Genomic DNA, 17,282 nt, shown 5'->3' with positions numbered 1-17,282 from the left:
AGTCCAGCCTCTTCAGCAGCCTGATAGGGAGTCCCTCTATCTTGTTCCCAGCTCAGTGGCCACTGTAGGCACCGAGACCTCTCCCAGAGCAAGGTTTACTATCCCCTCACCTTGTCCACCTCTCCCTCCTTCCAGTGTGCCACTTAAGAGGTAGTGAACGACTTGTTGAGGTAGTGAACACTAGTAACCGTAGTAAACACTAGCAGAGGTAGTGAACTACAATCAGCAACTCTCATCGGGGGGTCTGCTTTTGCTGCTCAACGGTCGAGCCCCTTCCTTTCAGAGTTGACTCTCAGCAGATACTTGCTTAGGCATCACTGACTTTGACCCTTTGTTCAGTTAGGTGACTTATATCTCTGTTTGCCATACCTAAAGCTTTTCTGAAAGAGTTTAGTCAAATTATTCTGTCTAGCATGAGTCCTGAGAGATAGACCAGCATAAGTATGTGCCTCATCTCATAAGTATGTGCATCTCCCCAGCCCCCATCTGAGGAAGAGGGGCTTCCTTCCTTGAATATCTAAGGGACTAGTCATCTCCAGCCTACAACCTTAGGACATGGGGCTCATTATACAGATCAACTCTAAACAGAGGGAAGGAGAGAGTCTCCAACAATCCTCTATGAATATTTTCACCTCTTTAACTTATGAAGAAGCAGAGATATATATTAGAAAAATAATTTGATTGCTATGATTCCAGACAACGCATGGAGAAAATGAATGTCAGTTGTTATATCTTAGATTTACTTCCAAGTGCTTTTAAAATTATTATTATCAATGTCATTTTGTGCCTTCTCTCCTTGTCTGACTCCTGTACCTTTATTTCCATAATTGGCTTCTTTGTTCAACCTCACTGCATGAAGTCAGTTCCTCAGTTAGGTGTTGGGGAAACATATACCTGTCTTAGACAGATGCTCTTGAAGTCCATCACTGGGAAATGAAGGGTATTAAAAGTTGACAAAATGGAATCCCATATTAATTTGCCTATCATCATCTTTCTGAAATGGCACTAATTGAGAGGTTCAAATTTTGGATTCATTCAACAAATATTAATTGAGCATCTGCTATATGCCAGACACCATTCTAGAAATTGGAGATTCAGCTATGAATTCATTCTATGAATGAAATAGACAAAGTGTTTCATTTGCTGACTTCTGTCTGTTAGAAGGTGCCAATGATAATATGCTCTTTGCCTCATCTCCATCTTTGTGGGACAGCTAGAGTTCTACATATACAAAATAAAATAAAAGATAAGTCTTTTGAATGGAAACTGAGTTCTCCGCCAGTAGTACTTTATACTGGGTTGAATATGCCACTTCATATTCTTTAGGAAGTAGCTGGGCTGTACATGTTAAATAAATAATATATGAAAGTGAGCTGAAGACCCATCTTTTGATCACCAGCTATTTTCTGAAAAGTTCACATTACTATTCCAGTTTCCAGTGTGGGATATTTGGTTTTCTATATAGTCAGCCAATCAATGAGCATTTCTTGCCCGCTTAATTAGGACTGTGGAGCTGCAGCGTTATGCTGCACACTTCATCTGAAGGGGAAAAGAGAATCCCCTCGCTACCACTGTGCCAGGATTTGCAAAGTCACTCTTGATGTCTCACGTTCCCCTGGAGAACTGCTCAGTTGTCATATGTCAGTGCTCCCACCTGCCCAGGAACTAAAAGAAGACTCTTCACTGGACTGAAAATCAGAGTTTAAAAAATGGTGGCCATTGCTGGCAAATGCACAACTGTTTCATTATACCTACTTGCATCCTGCCCCCCATCCCCTCACACTGTTAGTTGGATTTTCAAACCACATTGAGTGTTAAGGGACCCCTGTATCCCAGCTGTGCTATTCATCTTTTAAATGACACCTTCTTCCCTAGAACTGCCCAGAAACCTGAAGACACTTCCTCTACAGAACTGGAGAAGGTTTGCGCATCCTCCTTTGGCTCCTCCATAAGGGGCAGTTCTCTGGACTTCTGATCTTTGACTAGATTCAAAGCAGGTACAGAAGCTCCACTGGGAGCTTCTTTAATACTTGGACATTTCTCCTAAAGTATATGCTTTCAACTGTGCTCAAAGCCAACTAAGCTGAAAAATAGAGTGAAATTTTCTTATGTGAATTTCACCTCACTAAATTATTAATAAAAACTAGAGTGAGCCATAAGTAGGTATTTGTTAGATTCGTACATATCCATCCACACTTTATTCTGGTTCTGATATCCCTGGCCTTTCAATTTTGCTTCTCGGAAATATCTTTTGCTCAATCAAATTGAAAATATTTTGGTTTACTAAAGATGTTCTTAGAAAGAAGAACTGGTGCACACTAATGATTTTTAAAAGCATTTAAAATTCAATCCTGTTTCAGAGAAAATTTGAAGTATTATCATCGTAGTGTTTAGAGCTAGCAGAAGTAGATTCAGGGCCACATTTTTCTGTGCTTGGAAGGTTGAAGTATTCCTATGATAATTAGAAATAGTTAAATGAATTGAAGTGTCCCAGATGAATGGATGATGCTATTTTAAGTCCTGAAAGTTAGGCATTTATAGATTTTTTTGCCCAAAGCTCTTTTGGAACATAATAAATGCAAATTTTGAACATCTTAGACTGAATCCTAATTTGTTCACTCTCTCCTCCCCCAAGAGGAAAAGGAAACTATTAACCAGAGCAACAATGTTGGGTATGAAATAGTACTTCTTACATTTGGCTTTCTTATCTGTGATTCTTAAATGTTGATGAAAAGTATTGCCCTTTCACCTAATGGACTTTAAAATTTGACCAGATCCCAGCAACTTAGTAGAATGGCACCTTTCATCTTCTTCAAACCAATATTCATCCAAGGTTTTAGCCTTGGTTGAACAGTTAACATTTCCCATACTTTGTTTCCTTTAAGACTTCATAAATTACAGAGTTCCTGAACGAATTAATCAGTAAAAATTCTAAACTATAGCAATGAAGATTCCTGGAAAAAAAAAGTATGGCAACTAATAATGATCCTCTTCCTACACGTAAGGAAGTGCATTGGCATGTCCACATTAGTTAATTCATGGATAGCAACAATTCCATGTAAAAATGAAAGAATTTTATCAGAGCTCAGCACAAAGCTTGTTTGTGGCAACACTGAGTTTAAAAAATAAATCTATTTTTATGAGACTATGAACTAACTCTTTTTAGCCATTAAGTACCAGGATCCTCTTTTTTCTGGACTTCGTCCATCTCTAACTGACATATTTAGACTATTGGCCTTGCTTTATAGACAGGTGTAATGTCGGGTGTCTCCTTGAATTCCTGGGAAATTATTGATTGTTAAATACTATGAGCTTATTTTTTTTAAGTGTATTTTAAAAAGAGTCCTGTGTGGATAGATACAGTCTCTGTCTGCTCCCTAGTGTGTCTGTGGTACCAGCATAGGCACTCAGTATTGCTAAATGAATAGATGAATCAGGATGTTGACATGATGCTTTACGCACAATCGGCTACAAGAAAGACTAAGTTGTTCTGGGTCACGGATGCAATAAAATTGGACTTGGGGTTGGGTGGGAGGGGAGAAGACCTGACTTCAAATACAAATGGGGCCACTGACTGATTCACTCATGCTATCAAGTGAAACAAGTGACAACTTTTCAGGGCACAGTTTTTCCCTTTTAGAAGCTGAAAGGGTTGTGCTGAATGTAGTGAGTAATCTCCAGTTTCTCTGGGCTCACATGCTCTTTGTTTTAGGCAAGCTCTTCTATTTCCAGTTGGGAAAAGGTCTATGTAGCCTAACATCTTGGGGTTCCCCCACAGCCAGTCTTGGGAAATGTTCTCTTTATTATTGTCACCTCTCTCAGCAAAATACACTCCCAATGCAATTACCTCTAGCACTGTGAAAGGAATTTTACCAGAAAATAACCTATAGTTTAAGCCATATTTATGGAATTAATTACAGGTACAAAAGAAAGACACACACAGACACATCCAGAATCGTCTGGCCTAAGACCCAGTTTTAACTTAAAATATTCTTATTTCTGGATACCTCTGTTCAATCACCTCATCTTAGGCTGGTTTCCTCCCTCCCTTCCCTTCCTTCCCACTCCCCTTCTCCCCTTCCTTCCTTCTCTTCCCTTCTCGTCCCCTTCCCTCTTTGTCTCTGTCTCTTTCCCTCTATCTTTACAATTTGTATTAGTTGTCTATTTCCAACCAATTTCTAAAATCCAGTTCCCCTAAATCTCTAATAATATTAAGTGGCCCAGCAATTCCTCCTGGAGAAGCTGCATGCCTGTGGGGGTACTTTGACCACCTACTTGGGTACCCAGTTCTTGCAGGATTGTCTCACTTCTCTCCTAACTATGGTTTTTCACATTCTCTCCCTTCCTGCCCACACCTTTCTGTCTTGTGTCCCTTATACTCTCGGATTTTTCAGGTGAGACTGATCCCACAATCTTGGCACCCAAGTCTAGTCTGAGCCTTTCTAAATAGTCATTTCAACATAGAGGCGGTGCACAGAAGCTTAAGTCCTGATTACGTGGAAAGTTACAGTGACAGATGATCTGAGAAATTGAGAGAGCGAGAGCGAGAGCGAGCGAGTGAGAGAGAGAGAGAGAGAGAGAGATTGGAGTTGGAGGTGTAAAGAACTTAGAGGGGCTCTTCCTTTATCCTTGTAAAGTATCTTCTTTATGTCATTCAGACTCTTGGCTTCCTTCTTTTTATGTTTTCTAGTGTTTTAAGTTTCATCTCCTTTTCTCTGTGTTCTTAAAGAGAAAAGGGTGATGTAGCTTTCTTGAGTCACCAGAGGGTTTTTTCTGTCCACTTGCCTACTCTGAAAGAATTGTTCTATTTACCTTCACAAGGAGCAGTATTTGTATTAAAGAACCACTGCGCATCAAGGCCCAAGTACAGATGTCCTATCATGTAAGTTGGTGCCTCATTCAGAAAATGCAAGATAGAGTAAGATAAATTAACAACATCTTGGCTGCATGCTCCATTCACAACTATTAATTTAAGAGGGTTATGCTGCCATCTCTGAGCAGAGAGCTCCTGGCAGGGACAGCTGCTCCCGTGCCCCAGATCGTGTTGTGTGCATCCCAGTAGGAGTCATCGAGAGCAGTAGGAGAGCGGGAAGGTGGTAGTGCATCAGAGCACTGAGCAGTGTGGCAGCATGGCACCGGGAAGAGGCAGCAGAATGGGCCCTTCCAAAGTGCTTTCATGCGCTCCTTCACTTTTTGTATGGATACATACACCATTAACTGAGGAAGAAGAGAAACTTGCCTTGAGTTTTACTGGAAATTTATTAATCCTGCTTTTACTCTCACATGCAGCTTATTTTCAAAAATACCTTTGTATACTCACTAGCATGTTGATGGACCTAAGCAATACAGGCCCATATGCTTGTCCAAAGAATGTCAGACAGGTCTACATCATGATGAACAGGATCTGGGTCCCTCGGGCAGAGCTTGTATGACAGGTGGAAAGCATGCCTTGTGTTGGCCTGCTGTGATTTGCATCCTAAACTGGAGCAAAAGCCAAGGTCAGGCCAAGGTCGAGACTGGGGCCAAGCAGAGGACTCGGTACATGAGAAGCATTCTTTAATTATTGGTCTTTTGCTGCATTGTTCACTGCTGTATTTCCCTATTGCTAAGACAGCGTTCTCAGAAGTTAACCAGACTTATTGTTGCAATACATACAAATGTTGAATTGCTGTGTTGTATACCTGAAACTAATATAATGGCTATATGGGGACTATAAGTGACCACACTGGGGCACCATAGTGGGCAACGGAGCTATATAGAATTCTGAGTACTTGCCTAGGCATTTCTTTTCATGACTATACCTTCTATTCCTATCCTGTGATTTAATTTCCATGTGGAAAAAAGTTATTTGCAGCCTATGTTACGTTGTAACATGATCAAATGGTAAAAATTTTGTATTCTAGCCTCTTGCCTTCAGTGCTAGGATGGCTCTGTTGATGATAATATAAAACTAATTTTAAGTTTAAATTGCTTTGGGAATAAGAAATTGTGATTTAGTGAATATATGCCACTCTTTCGAAAGCGGAAGCAGTGTTTTCCACTCTTTTTTTAAAACTCAAGAATAATGACCATTTCCTGAATTCAAATTTTGAAGGCCTGGTATGTTCATTACTGATGTTGGACCACACACAGAGGAAAGCAGACGTCATTTTGTGACCAGCATTCTGACTTGTCACATCCTGAACAAACCCCTCAAAGCCCTGGAACTCATCTGCATTTTGCACAAGACCCTGATGGAATTTGCTGTTTAAACTGAACCATATTCTTTGCCCCGAACCTACTGGTTTCCTGATGAGACCTGAAATCTTGGGGAAACAAATAGGCTTTTCCACAATATTTTTTTAAATCATAAGTTTTTCACAGGGACCCTCTCAGAAACCCTGGAAAACCAATATCTTTCAGAGGTCACTGATGAAAACCTAGGCTGGGTGGACTTGAGTTGTCAAAGTACATCCACAAAAAGGCTGATTTAAGTTTAGCAAAGGAGAGACATTGAGTTGGGGGAAGAAAGACATATAAAATAATGCCAGTGATTCTGGAAGGCCAGAAGGACATTAATTTTCCCAGAAACTAATGTGTTCTCTCCTAAATTCTTCATCAGAAAGAGAGGGGGCTTGGTGTGAATTTCCAGGGTATTGCTGATTTCTTAACTCCAAGTATGGAGCCTGGCACAGAATAAGTCATTCAGTATGCATTTATTGAATGCTGTGATTTGAAGGAAAAGAACATTGCTCCATCTCTCCTTTTTTCCCCCCCTTTTCTCCATAAAGGTTGAAAAAAATGATGAGGACCAAAAGATTGAACAAGATGGCATCAAACCAGAAGATAAAGCTCATAAGGCCGCGACCAAAATTCAGGCTAGCTTCCGTGGACACATAACGAGGAAAAAGCTCAAAGGAGAGAAGAAGGGTGATGCCCCAGCCGCTGAGGCGGAGGCGAATGAGAAGGATGAAGCCCCCGTCGCTGAGGGTGCGGAGAAGAAGGAGGGAGAAGGTTCCACTCCCGCTGAAGCGGCCCCAGCCGCCGGCCCCAAGCCGGAAGAGACCGGCAAAGCGGGCGAAACTCCTTCCGAGGAGAAGAAGGGGGAGGGCGCCCCCGAGGCTGCCACAGAGCAGGCAGCGCCCCAGGCTCCTGCCCCCTCGGAGGAGAAGGCCGGCTCTGCTGAGACAGAAAGTGCCACTAAAGCTTCCACTGACAACTCGCCGTCCTCCAAGGCCGAAGACGCGCCAGCCAAGGAGGAGCCTAAACAAGCCGACGTGCCTGCTGCTGTCACTGCTGCTGCTGCCACCACCACCCCTGCTGCAGAGGATGCTGCTGCCAAGGCAACAGCCCAGCCTCCATCGGAGACTGCGGAGAGCAGCCAAGCGGAGGAGAAGATAGGTGAGCGACCTCCAGGGTCAGACGCCATGAGGGGCCAGGCCACCTGTACTTGGGGGCCTATGTGGAAGGCCAGGCCCCCTGTGCCTTCAAGGGAGAGGGGACATTTCTAGAAGGTGTATTCAGGAAATCAAGGGAAGCTGCGCTGAATTCCCCAAAGTGGCAGGGCTGAGAGCTAACTCTGGCCACTACGTTCCCAAATATCTCCAAGCCTGAGAAAGAACTTGGGCAGGTTTGTGTAGCAGCCGGTACTAGACAGGTCTGACAATTACCTTGTTAACTGGATTGGCATAAAGAGTAAAACTAGGTAATCCTGGTTGAAAAAAATATTCTGTGTGCTGGATAGACTTAGTTTAATAAGTAATTACTGAGGCTACATATATTTTATGGATGGGAATTAGCTAATGTGATTATTTAGCTCTGGGAAGTGCCTGGTGTAAATGCAGCCAACTCCCTATTGATTCAGATAATGTAGTTTGTGAATTACCAGCAGCTAAAACATACTCTCAGACCACCTATTCCTAGCCCACAATGTGTTTCTGGGCGTTCTCCCCCATCAATTGGTGAGCAGTGTGCGTATGTGTATGTACGCTCAGAGAATGTTAATTGTAACGTTAATCGGGGTCAGACTAATTAGGAAAATAAGTCTGTTGATGTTGCCAAAAACAAAAGAAAAACCCCAAATATAGAACACGTTGTGAAGTCAAACATAGATTATCATTTTATTATCAAAGACACTACTTTCTACCATACACATACATAATTGAGGGTTGACTGTGATTTTAAAAAGTTACTAGATTCTCTTTGGTTTAGCGCTCTAACCTGGAGTGTTTTCACTATTATTGCCCAAAGAGCCTGTGCAGAATTGGAATAGAGCATTCACAGTACAAGATAAATTTAAGGGAACTTCACCCCTCAGCACTAGATCTGTCCCTCCACCCCAACCCATCCATAGTGGTGAAGGAGGCCAATGGTCTCCAAGGTCTTTCTCTAGCCTAGTGTGACCCATGAATACCTTTCAGCCCCAAACATTAAAGATAAAATTGCTTCTGTGCCAGTTGGAAAGGTTGGGTTTACTCCTTTAGAATTTAGTGATTTAACCCACTATGTGTCCAAGGACCCAGATTTGGGCACACACCCACACTGTGCCCTTGGGAAAACACCTACACCATGAGGATGCTCTGGGAAATGCCTTGCTATCTGACCATTAGATTGAGAAAGTAATTATTGAGTATTTGCCATGATATCCATCTCTCCACATTAGATACTGCAGGATAGTGGAAGATTATTCTAGATATTTTCTGGTCTACTTCTTTCATTTTACCCCCCAAATTCTGTGAGTAAACAGCCAGATTATATTAACTATTATTGTTATTAGCATTATCTAACTTCAGATAAAGCACACACCTCTTTCTACCAGTGGCTCATCTTAAATCTTTATTCTAACTATATACCTGCCCCAGGGGCCAGACCTTGAGGTTAAGAAGATGGGAATATTTCCCTGGAAAAGGTAAGGCATGTGATAAGAATGGTTTTGGTTTTAATTTACTCAGCAAAACAAACCTTGTTAACTACTCTTCTTTAGGTTTAAGTTCCAGCCTTAGATACAATGGCTAGAAATCACTTTGCATATGACCGACTACCTATTGGTAATTTTCATAAATCTTAGAAATTAATCATGATTTTAAATATAGAAAATATTTGACATTACTCAGATCATATTTTTAAACTGGGATTTCTGAAATTGTAAGTAGAGACAGAAAGACATAATGTGATTTTAGGTATATGCTCATGATTTGGAGTAATAGAAAGGAAGACTGCTTAAATCAATGGAAAGTCTAAAAATAATATATTTTAAAGGAAATTCAGTTTTATTATTTTTCAAGTTATGATAATTCCAATGAATCAATGAACTATTTTATGTAGTACATGCTCAATAAATGTCAAGTGATGAATGAATGAAAATTGGACAGATTCAATTTATAGATAATAATTTGTTTACTCATTCATATATTCTTTGTGCAGCCTTGCTTACTCCATTCACTTATTTAATTAAGAATGTGTCTGGTCAGTAAAAGCAATAGGGATCATGCTCTGTCCTAAATCTTACAATTTCTGACTAAAAAATGCCTCAGTTAGTCTGAGCTTAATATGTACATTGAAAGGTAATTGAAAAGTATAAATGAAGCTCAACTTGAAGGTAATCACAAAGGGCAATTTATTTTACATTGTTTCTGAGCTTTGGGTAGGTACTGCCCTCTTGGTTAGATCTTGAAATGCTGCCTATAGCTTCTTTCTGGACCGATGTATCTATTAGCCTTGCCTGCTGTAGGTGACAAGCACAAATTACCCAAATATGATGAGTCTTATGGAATCACAGAAGCTACAGGTGACAAGGAGATCTGTCACAGCATAGCAAGCCCAAATTCCCATGGGCCCTGTACCACATTTTCATCTATCTCGTATTGGATTTCATTCTAATCCTGGTTAAAAGAACAATATTCCCAGTTGAGCACTACTGTTTGGGAATGGATGGCTACCCTGGGTGGCTTTAGGATTCTGTGACTGCCTGGAGGGGTGTAGAGACAGTCTGGTATGGTGGAGTAGGATTGGGGGGCAGAACAAGCCAAAAGAGAGATTCAAGACAAAAATTGCTGTCAGTAAGAGGGTCAGAATTTTGGACCACTCTGATCACTACTTTAATACAAACAGGAATTCTTTCTAAATTATAAATGTTTTCTTTATTTTACTTCCTTTACTATTAGTGGGTTTATTACAGGTGGATGCCACTTGCATTAGGATATTTGGAACTTTTTTTTTCATTTTTTTTTTTTAATCCTCCAACTATATCTTCCTGTCTCTGCTTTGCCACTCTGTTTGCACATCTCTGCATATGTCTGTGGCCAAAAAACTTCCGTGCATTTCTGATGATGATTCCTTTATAGGAGGAGAAGTGTTTGTGGTATCTTTAGGGTACTGCCTCCTTTCAGCCATGAGGAGAGGACTTTCAAGCCTCTTTGAATGATAATGCCTTTGGTGTCTCCTGCTGGATAGTGCTCATTGTATAGTGCTCATTGGACAGTGCTCATTGGACTCACGGTAAAAGAATTCTCTGCTATGTCTCTTCTTCTCCATGATAACCCGCTGACTTTCCCTAGTAGAGGACTCCAAAACTTCTGCTCTGGCTATATTCAGTGATGTCGTATTACCAAGGGAACACATCCCGGAGGCTAGAAATCAGAGATGTTGACTGGGTAGCTCTCACAGGGTACTTGACTAGCACTAGTAGAAAGTGTAACTGGGTTATCCTAGATTTTCTGTATGTTGATTTTGGCTGCATTTTATTTTCGTGGTCTCTTTACCCTTTTCTAACTGAGGCCATCAATAATGATCCAGGAAAGAGAGGAGTTCTATTCGTCATTCCTCTGAATAGAAACTCAGTATCTTTCTACCTCTCTTCCTTCTTTTTCTTCCTCCTTCTTCTTCCCTCCCTCCCTCTCTTCCTCTCTCCCTTTGTTCTTTCCTTTTTCCCTTTCATTTATATTAACTTTCTACCATGCTAGGCATTAGCGTCACAAAGATGCATTAGTGATGGTCGCTGATCTTAAGGAGTTCTGATTTGGTAGTAGGCGTGGGATGAAATTCAGGGAGCGGTTTTGAAAACTATCACAGTAATAATCTCAACTCAGTTAAATTCTACAAAAAGATATGGAGTATCTTTATATGCCAATATACTGTGGGACAAAATATGGATGAGACAGTGCTTCTGCAGTTTGCTACATGCTAAAAAGGTTTTATGTAATGTGTGCCTCTATAGCCAAATTATTAGCAAAAGAATAATGCAAATTTTATAGTTTCTGGAAAGATAATTATGTGTAAAAAAATGAAATACCCAACCCACATTTTTGGAGTTGGAGAAATTCTTTACTTTCCCCAGAACAAAATGTTCCAAAGGCCCAAGATAACCATCCATGATATTCTTAGCTCTCCAGAGGATAGACCCACTTCCACCACACTCTGTGTTACATGTGAGATTAACCAAGGATATTTACACTTATTTGACACAGTGCCTCAGAAGCAGTTTTGATTTGATATGTGGTTTCAACCACTTCCCAAGTTTATACACAATTCATAAAGAGTGAAAATTTGGGGTGTGAAAGTCCATAAATGCTATCTATAAAACAGGAGCACCCTGTCAGCTACTCAGTAGCACGCTGCTTAAATACTGTTGATTATTAAGCTTTTATAGAGCACTTTTATATTGCTCTAGTAATCATTTTTATTGGCTTTTCTTGAAAACACTCCAGTGGCATTCGATAATATTTTTCTTTCTGCTTTTACATTCTGAGAACAGGGGCAAAGTAAGTGGATATTCTGCCCACAGACACAGTGACAAAGTAGGGGTCAAACTGATAGACCCCCTAAACCCTCACCTTAATCTTGGCCTTGCAGTTCTTTACCTCTCTTTTAAGGTGCTATGTTTTATCTCAATTCCTGCGTTTTCTCTTTATCTTAACAGTTGTGAAAATTTCTGATTATTGTCAGGAAATACTAGCCAGGTCCTAGGACATTCTGTGCCCTCCATGCCCAGTAAGATATACCAAGGAAAGAATGCTGGAGACCAGGGGTATAGCCTCAATAATTTTACTAATGAGATGTGTGATATGAGGCAAGTAATTGCTTCTCTCTGGGCTACAGTTGTCTCTTCATTAAGAGAAGGGGTTAAGGTAGTTGGTTTTTAAGGTTTAAAATATATAGTTTCTACTGAGCCTGCACTCTAGAGCTCACGTGCCACAACTACTGAAGCCTGCGCGCCTAGAGCCCACGCTTCTCAACAAGAGAAGACACCGCACTGCCGCAACAAATAGTAGCCCCCGCTCGCCGCAACCAGAGAAAGCCCGCGCGCAGCAACAAAGACCCAATGCAGCCAAAAATAAAAAATTTAAGAAATAAACTTCAAAAAAAAAAATCAGCCAAGTAAATAAATAATAAAATATATAGTTTCTATAATAGGTAGCACTTAATGAGCATTTATGAAGTGTCAGACCCTGTGCTAAGTGCTATGTGGGGATTATCCTATTTAATCATCAGAACCATTCTGTGGTGTAAGTGCTTCAATTTCCCCTTCCACTTTTACAGATGTGGAAACTGAGGTTAAGAGACATTGAGGCACGTCATCAGCATGAACAGCTGGCAAGTAGCTAAACCACGAGCTGAACCCCGGCAGCTTGATTGCCGAGGTCATACATTGAACCCTGACACCCAGGGAGAAATGAAGATGAGAGGAATGTCTAAGAACCCAGGCATCGTGTCCTAGTCTAAGACCATCCCCCTCATTTGTATAATTGGATACTCCAGACTCTTGTCTGGGAATCATTAATGATTGCATTTATAGGCGGGTATCCAGTAACTAACCACACTCCTTGGTCATAACTTTCTCACAGCTCCATCACCCCAGAGTTATTGGGGGTATTAAACTGGTTTTGAGTCTTGAGTTCTTAGTTTGAAAATCCTTCAAGTGCTGTTTGATTAGGCCCCAGAGAGCTGTAAGATCAGTTAAAATTGATTGTTCTTAACAGGAGTACTGCTGACTCCATTAAACATGCCAGAGCTGAAATTTAGAAATTGAAATGTTCGGAGTTCAATCAGATGAAAGCAATTTCATGTATTCTAGACAATTTCTATCCTAAATTTATCAGAATTAGTATCTTTCAAAATTCTTGTTTATATTGTTGCTCCCTTTTGGCAAGCACATTTCCAAAGGACCCCCGATACCTTTATATTTATAACTAGAATAGTATAAAGAACTTAATAGGTAGAACAGATAGGAGAGCAATCACTGTCTCTTCAAACAAAAAATTTAAGCAGACAGAAGATAGGAAGAGACGTAATTTAGAGTCAAGAAACTCATATTACGAGGCTTTTTATCCGTTCTTTTATAGCTCATATTTAATAACTACTATCACCTTATTAAAAAAGCCAATAAACAGAAAAGCATGTAGCTCCCCCAATTTTAAAGTGGTGAAACTATATTTGGAAGTGAAACTCAAACAATATTTCTTAAAGTGTAGAATATTTTTCAGACACTGATGCATGTTTATCAAATATTTTTTCCTCTTTTTTCTCTGCGTACACACACGCACACATGCATATCTACCCAATTCTAAAAGGATTACAAGGAGGAAGAACCAAGAGTAGCAAGAGTTACATAGTCAGTCCATTTGGCTGAAGATGGGGAGAGAGCAGAACACCCGATCTAATGGACTAGAAAGCACTGAGTGGTCGTTACTCTTATTTTGTCCTCACAATCATAGCTTCATTAAGTAAAGAATGAAAAGCTTTCTATAACCAGGCATAAAAGGAAGGGAAGAAGGAAACCAATAATGCTGCTTAAAGCTGCAAGACTGGAGCCCTTGAAGATCTCCCAAGACTATACGGTTTACAGTATGCACAGAGGAGGGAAAGGTTTGGAAGGATGTGTAAGTTTTGCCAGCCGTCTTAGTCATGTTTTAATTTTGTGCCCTAAGAAAATGACTGAATCAGGTGCTGAACCGCAGACCAATTCATATCATCAGGAACATTTGAGTCACTGCTTTCTTCAAAAAGTCTTTAGCCAGTTGTTAATCTCACAACACTAAAGCTTGGCTCTCTAAGCAAATAATTTATTTTGAGGCTTATTTAAAAGAATTGCCCATAAATTGTTTTCACAAGGATGATGAATAACATCATGTTTTTTAACAGATCCAGTATCTTGTAGGAAGTATATAGAGCAAATGCTCTGTATTTCCAGCATAATAGACTAAAGACTGCCTATAGTCAAGAGACCTGGATTCTTGTTCAGATTCTGCTGGTGATTTCAGGCCAGCTCTTTTGCCCTCTAGAGGAGCCTGGTTTCAACATCTTCAAAGTAAATGGGTTCAACTAGGTTTTCTCTGCTTTCTAGCTTCAGAAGGCAAGTGTGCAGTGGTAGACTAAAGAGGCATCTGGAAGAGTGGGCATATGGCCTCTTACTCAACCATTCTCACTTCCCTGTAGTGCCTTATTTTCTAAACTATTAGATGGTGGGTTTAGGGGACAGGGCAGATAGTAGAAGTCTGGATGGACGGGCGAAGATTTCACGAAGAGACAGCACTAAGAAAGTTTATGGTTACACTGGAAGCCCAGGAGACTGCAAGGAAATCTCAGTGGAATTTTCTAACCCACCTTACACTTGAGATTGAAAATAAAGAGTTGACAATGATGTTTTCAGATATGGTTAGACTTGCTTTTAACCTCCCTGAGATGGAAAACTACAGCTCGAGTGGCAATAATTTCCTGTCAATAGTTTCACTTTCATCTTAGGCTTAATTTATTATTAGTTTATTTTTTAATACCCATATTATTTCATTAAAGTAATTTAAACAGCTTCAAGGGTATATAAAGCCTTGGATTCTTGTGTAGAGCAATGGATGCATTTGACAGACAATTGTGGTTGATAAGCTTTTCAAAGATTTTGTCGGTAGACCTTCATTAAAACATAAGAATGATAGGAATAGGCCTAATACGACTTTCCTCCAATTCTGTTATTTACTGTACAGTCGCATAATTGGATCTTCGACCATCAGTGAAACTGACTAACAGGCCCAAGTGTTTGGAACTGGGTTATTGTACATCCCAAGAAAAGATGCAGTAGATGATGCCCAAGTTAGATATGCTTACTCAGCAATTCTCACATGTATTGTCACGTTTTGAATCACAAATTAGGAGACTGTGGAAGATAAAATATTTTAGTTCGATCATCTCACACCATTCTATTTGGAATGGAAACTGCAGTATCTTCAGGGGAAAAGAAAGTACCCTAGGAGGGCTATTTGCCTTTCCTTATGAATCATGTTCAATATTAATGTTCTTTCCTGGAGGCATATATATGGTCAAGTAAGTCCTGAGGCTAATTTTTTGTTTTTATTTTTTTTCAGTATGAGTTGGTAGAATCTTTTGGAATTCGGAATAGAAACCAGAAACGATTCGCCTAAATGGTCCCTTCTGTGTGTCTCTCAGAGTGGAGATGAACATTTTGATAGATCCACAAGAATATTCTCTTTGCCTTGGGGTATGAAAAAGTGAAGAATATAATTTAGATATGTTTTAGGACCGTATCCATGACTATAGCATAATTGTCTGCCAACTCACAAGCACATACATACACATACAAACACACACACACACACACACACACACACACACACACACACACATACACAGATTCAATATGTAGGGAAAGGCCTGTTCAGAGGTTCAGGCCATTAGAGAAAATCTAAATTTTTTCACTCTTCAGGCCAACAAGAAGTGGAAAATGGCTCCAGGCACATCTCTCTGTCTCTTAGAGGGGGTGTGGGGAGAGTAGAGCTCTTTTCTCTGCTGGTTGTGTTATTGAGACGTGTTTGTCAATCTACAATGAGATGGGGAGAGCTAGGCATTAGGATTAAGGCTACCTATGATGAAATTTATAGTGTATGAAAATTAAAGTCCTGATTAGGCTAATTAGGGAGAGAGAGTCCAGGAAGGCTTCTTGGCGTAGAGTTACTGCAGCTGAATCTTGAAGGACAAGATGTATGTAATAAAAAGGGATATCTTTTATTTAAAAAAACTTGAGAAACCGCCTTTCATTCAAATTAACACAAAAATACAGATAACTTAATTCATGTCATAATTCAGCAGTAGCTTTCGAAGATTAACCATCAGTGGAAAAAGTAGCTCCATCGTGTGTTTTGTTTATTGTTGAAACTCTTGCCCCTATAACAATGGGAAATAGAAGGCAACCAGTAAGTATTTGCTGAATGAATTAAGAATGAATGAACAGGGACTTCTCTGGTGGTCCAGTGGTTAAGACTTCGCCTTCCAGTGCAGGGGGTGAGGGTTCGATCCCTGGTCAGGGAGCTAAGATCCCACATGCCTCGCCGCCAAAAAACAGAAGCAATATTGTAACAAATTCAATAAAGACTTTAAAAATGGTCCACATCAAAAAAATCATTAAAAAAAAAAGAATGAATGAACAATGCTATCACAGTAGAGAAAGTACTAAAATTGACCTAAAAGACTGGATTCTAACCTTAACCTAATTCTAACTTTAAGCACTCAAATTACTTCGAGTGTGAGTTTACCCTTTCATAAAACAAAAATGTTGGACAGATATTTTTAAGATACCGTTTCTAAGATAGCTACCATTTCTAAGATAGCTCAACAATGCCCATTATGACACATTCCAACTTCTTTGCAGATTCTAAGTGACAAGGGGACGCAGACACTTGCTCAAACAGAAAGCTGTGCCGCTGTCCCCCTTTCTTGTATTTTGGAAGCTGAATACACAAGCTTCCCAGAAAGTTCTGTGGTTACTCAGGGGCATACATCATCCTCGAGGTAGCCAGAATCCACACCACTTAGGGCTTCAGAGACCAATGTGAGCATTTTGCATTATGTTCAGGAACATATTGAAAACTAGAGGAAACCAAAGCTGCTCCCTTCTGAAAGCAGGTGATTAATTTCATTCCAGCCCCATGAGTGACCTGTGTGGCTCTTGCCAGTGTGTGACAGGTACACCCAGGGAAGGAATGATCTGCCAGTTTCCTTGGCACCTTTTCCTCATCTGACACGTTTAAGTAATCTTTGCAGGGTGTTAAGAGTCTCCTGAACCTGCTGTGCCCCTGCTATAGGGTGAATTGTTAATATGTTCCCAAACTAACAGCGCTGGGACAGAGACCAGAAAATAGTCTTTCCCACTCCAGTTGCTGATTCTCCTTTTCCACAGTAGTGTAAACATAATTTGCATACAGCTTGTGAGCTGTTCAGACTGCAGACCACAGGGGACATTGGACTGGGAGGCTGAATAGATTCCCCCTGCCGCATGTAAACTGTAACTTGCGGCAACT

The 17,282-nt window shown here is 40.3% G+C and overlaps 1 protein-coding gene across 1 annotated transcript in view; it reads left to right on the top strand.

Annotated features, from left to right (window-relative positions):
- Positions 1-17,282, top strand: part of GAP43 (growth associated protein 43) — a gene marked incomplete at its 5' end in the record, with an annotated part of 93,007 nt that overhangs the window by 43,885 nt on the left and 31,840 nt on the right. Inside the window, one exon of the mRNA XM_082655534.1 lies at positions 6,771-7,380. Within this exon, the coding sequence (XP_082511660.1) occupies positions 6,771-7,380 (610 nt within the window). The remainder of the gene's footprint in view (positions 1-6,770; positions 7,381-17,282) is intronic.

The sequence above is a fragment of the Grampus griseus genome (assembly GCF_964374135.1).
Source record: "Grampus griseus genome assembly, chromosome: 5".
Classification (NCBI taxonomy): Eukaryota; Metazoa; Chordata; class Mammalia; order Artiodactyla; family Delphinidae; genus Grampus; species Grampus griseus.
This window is presented reverse-complemented; position numbering and strand designations above follow the sequence as displayed.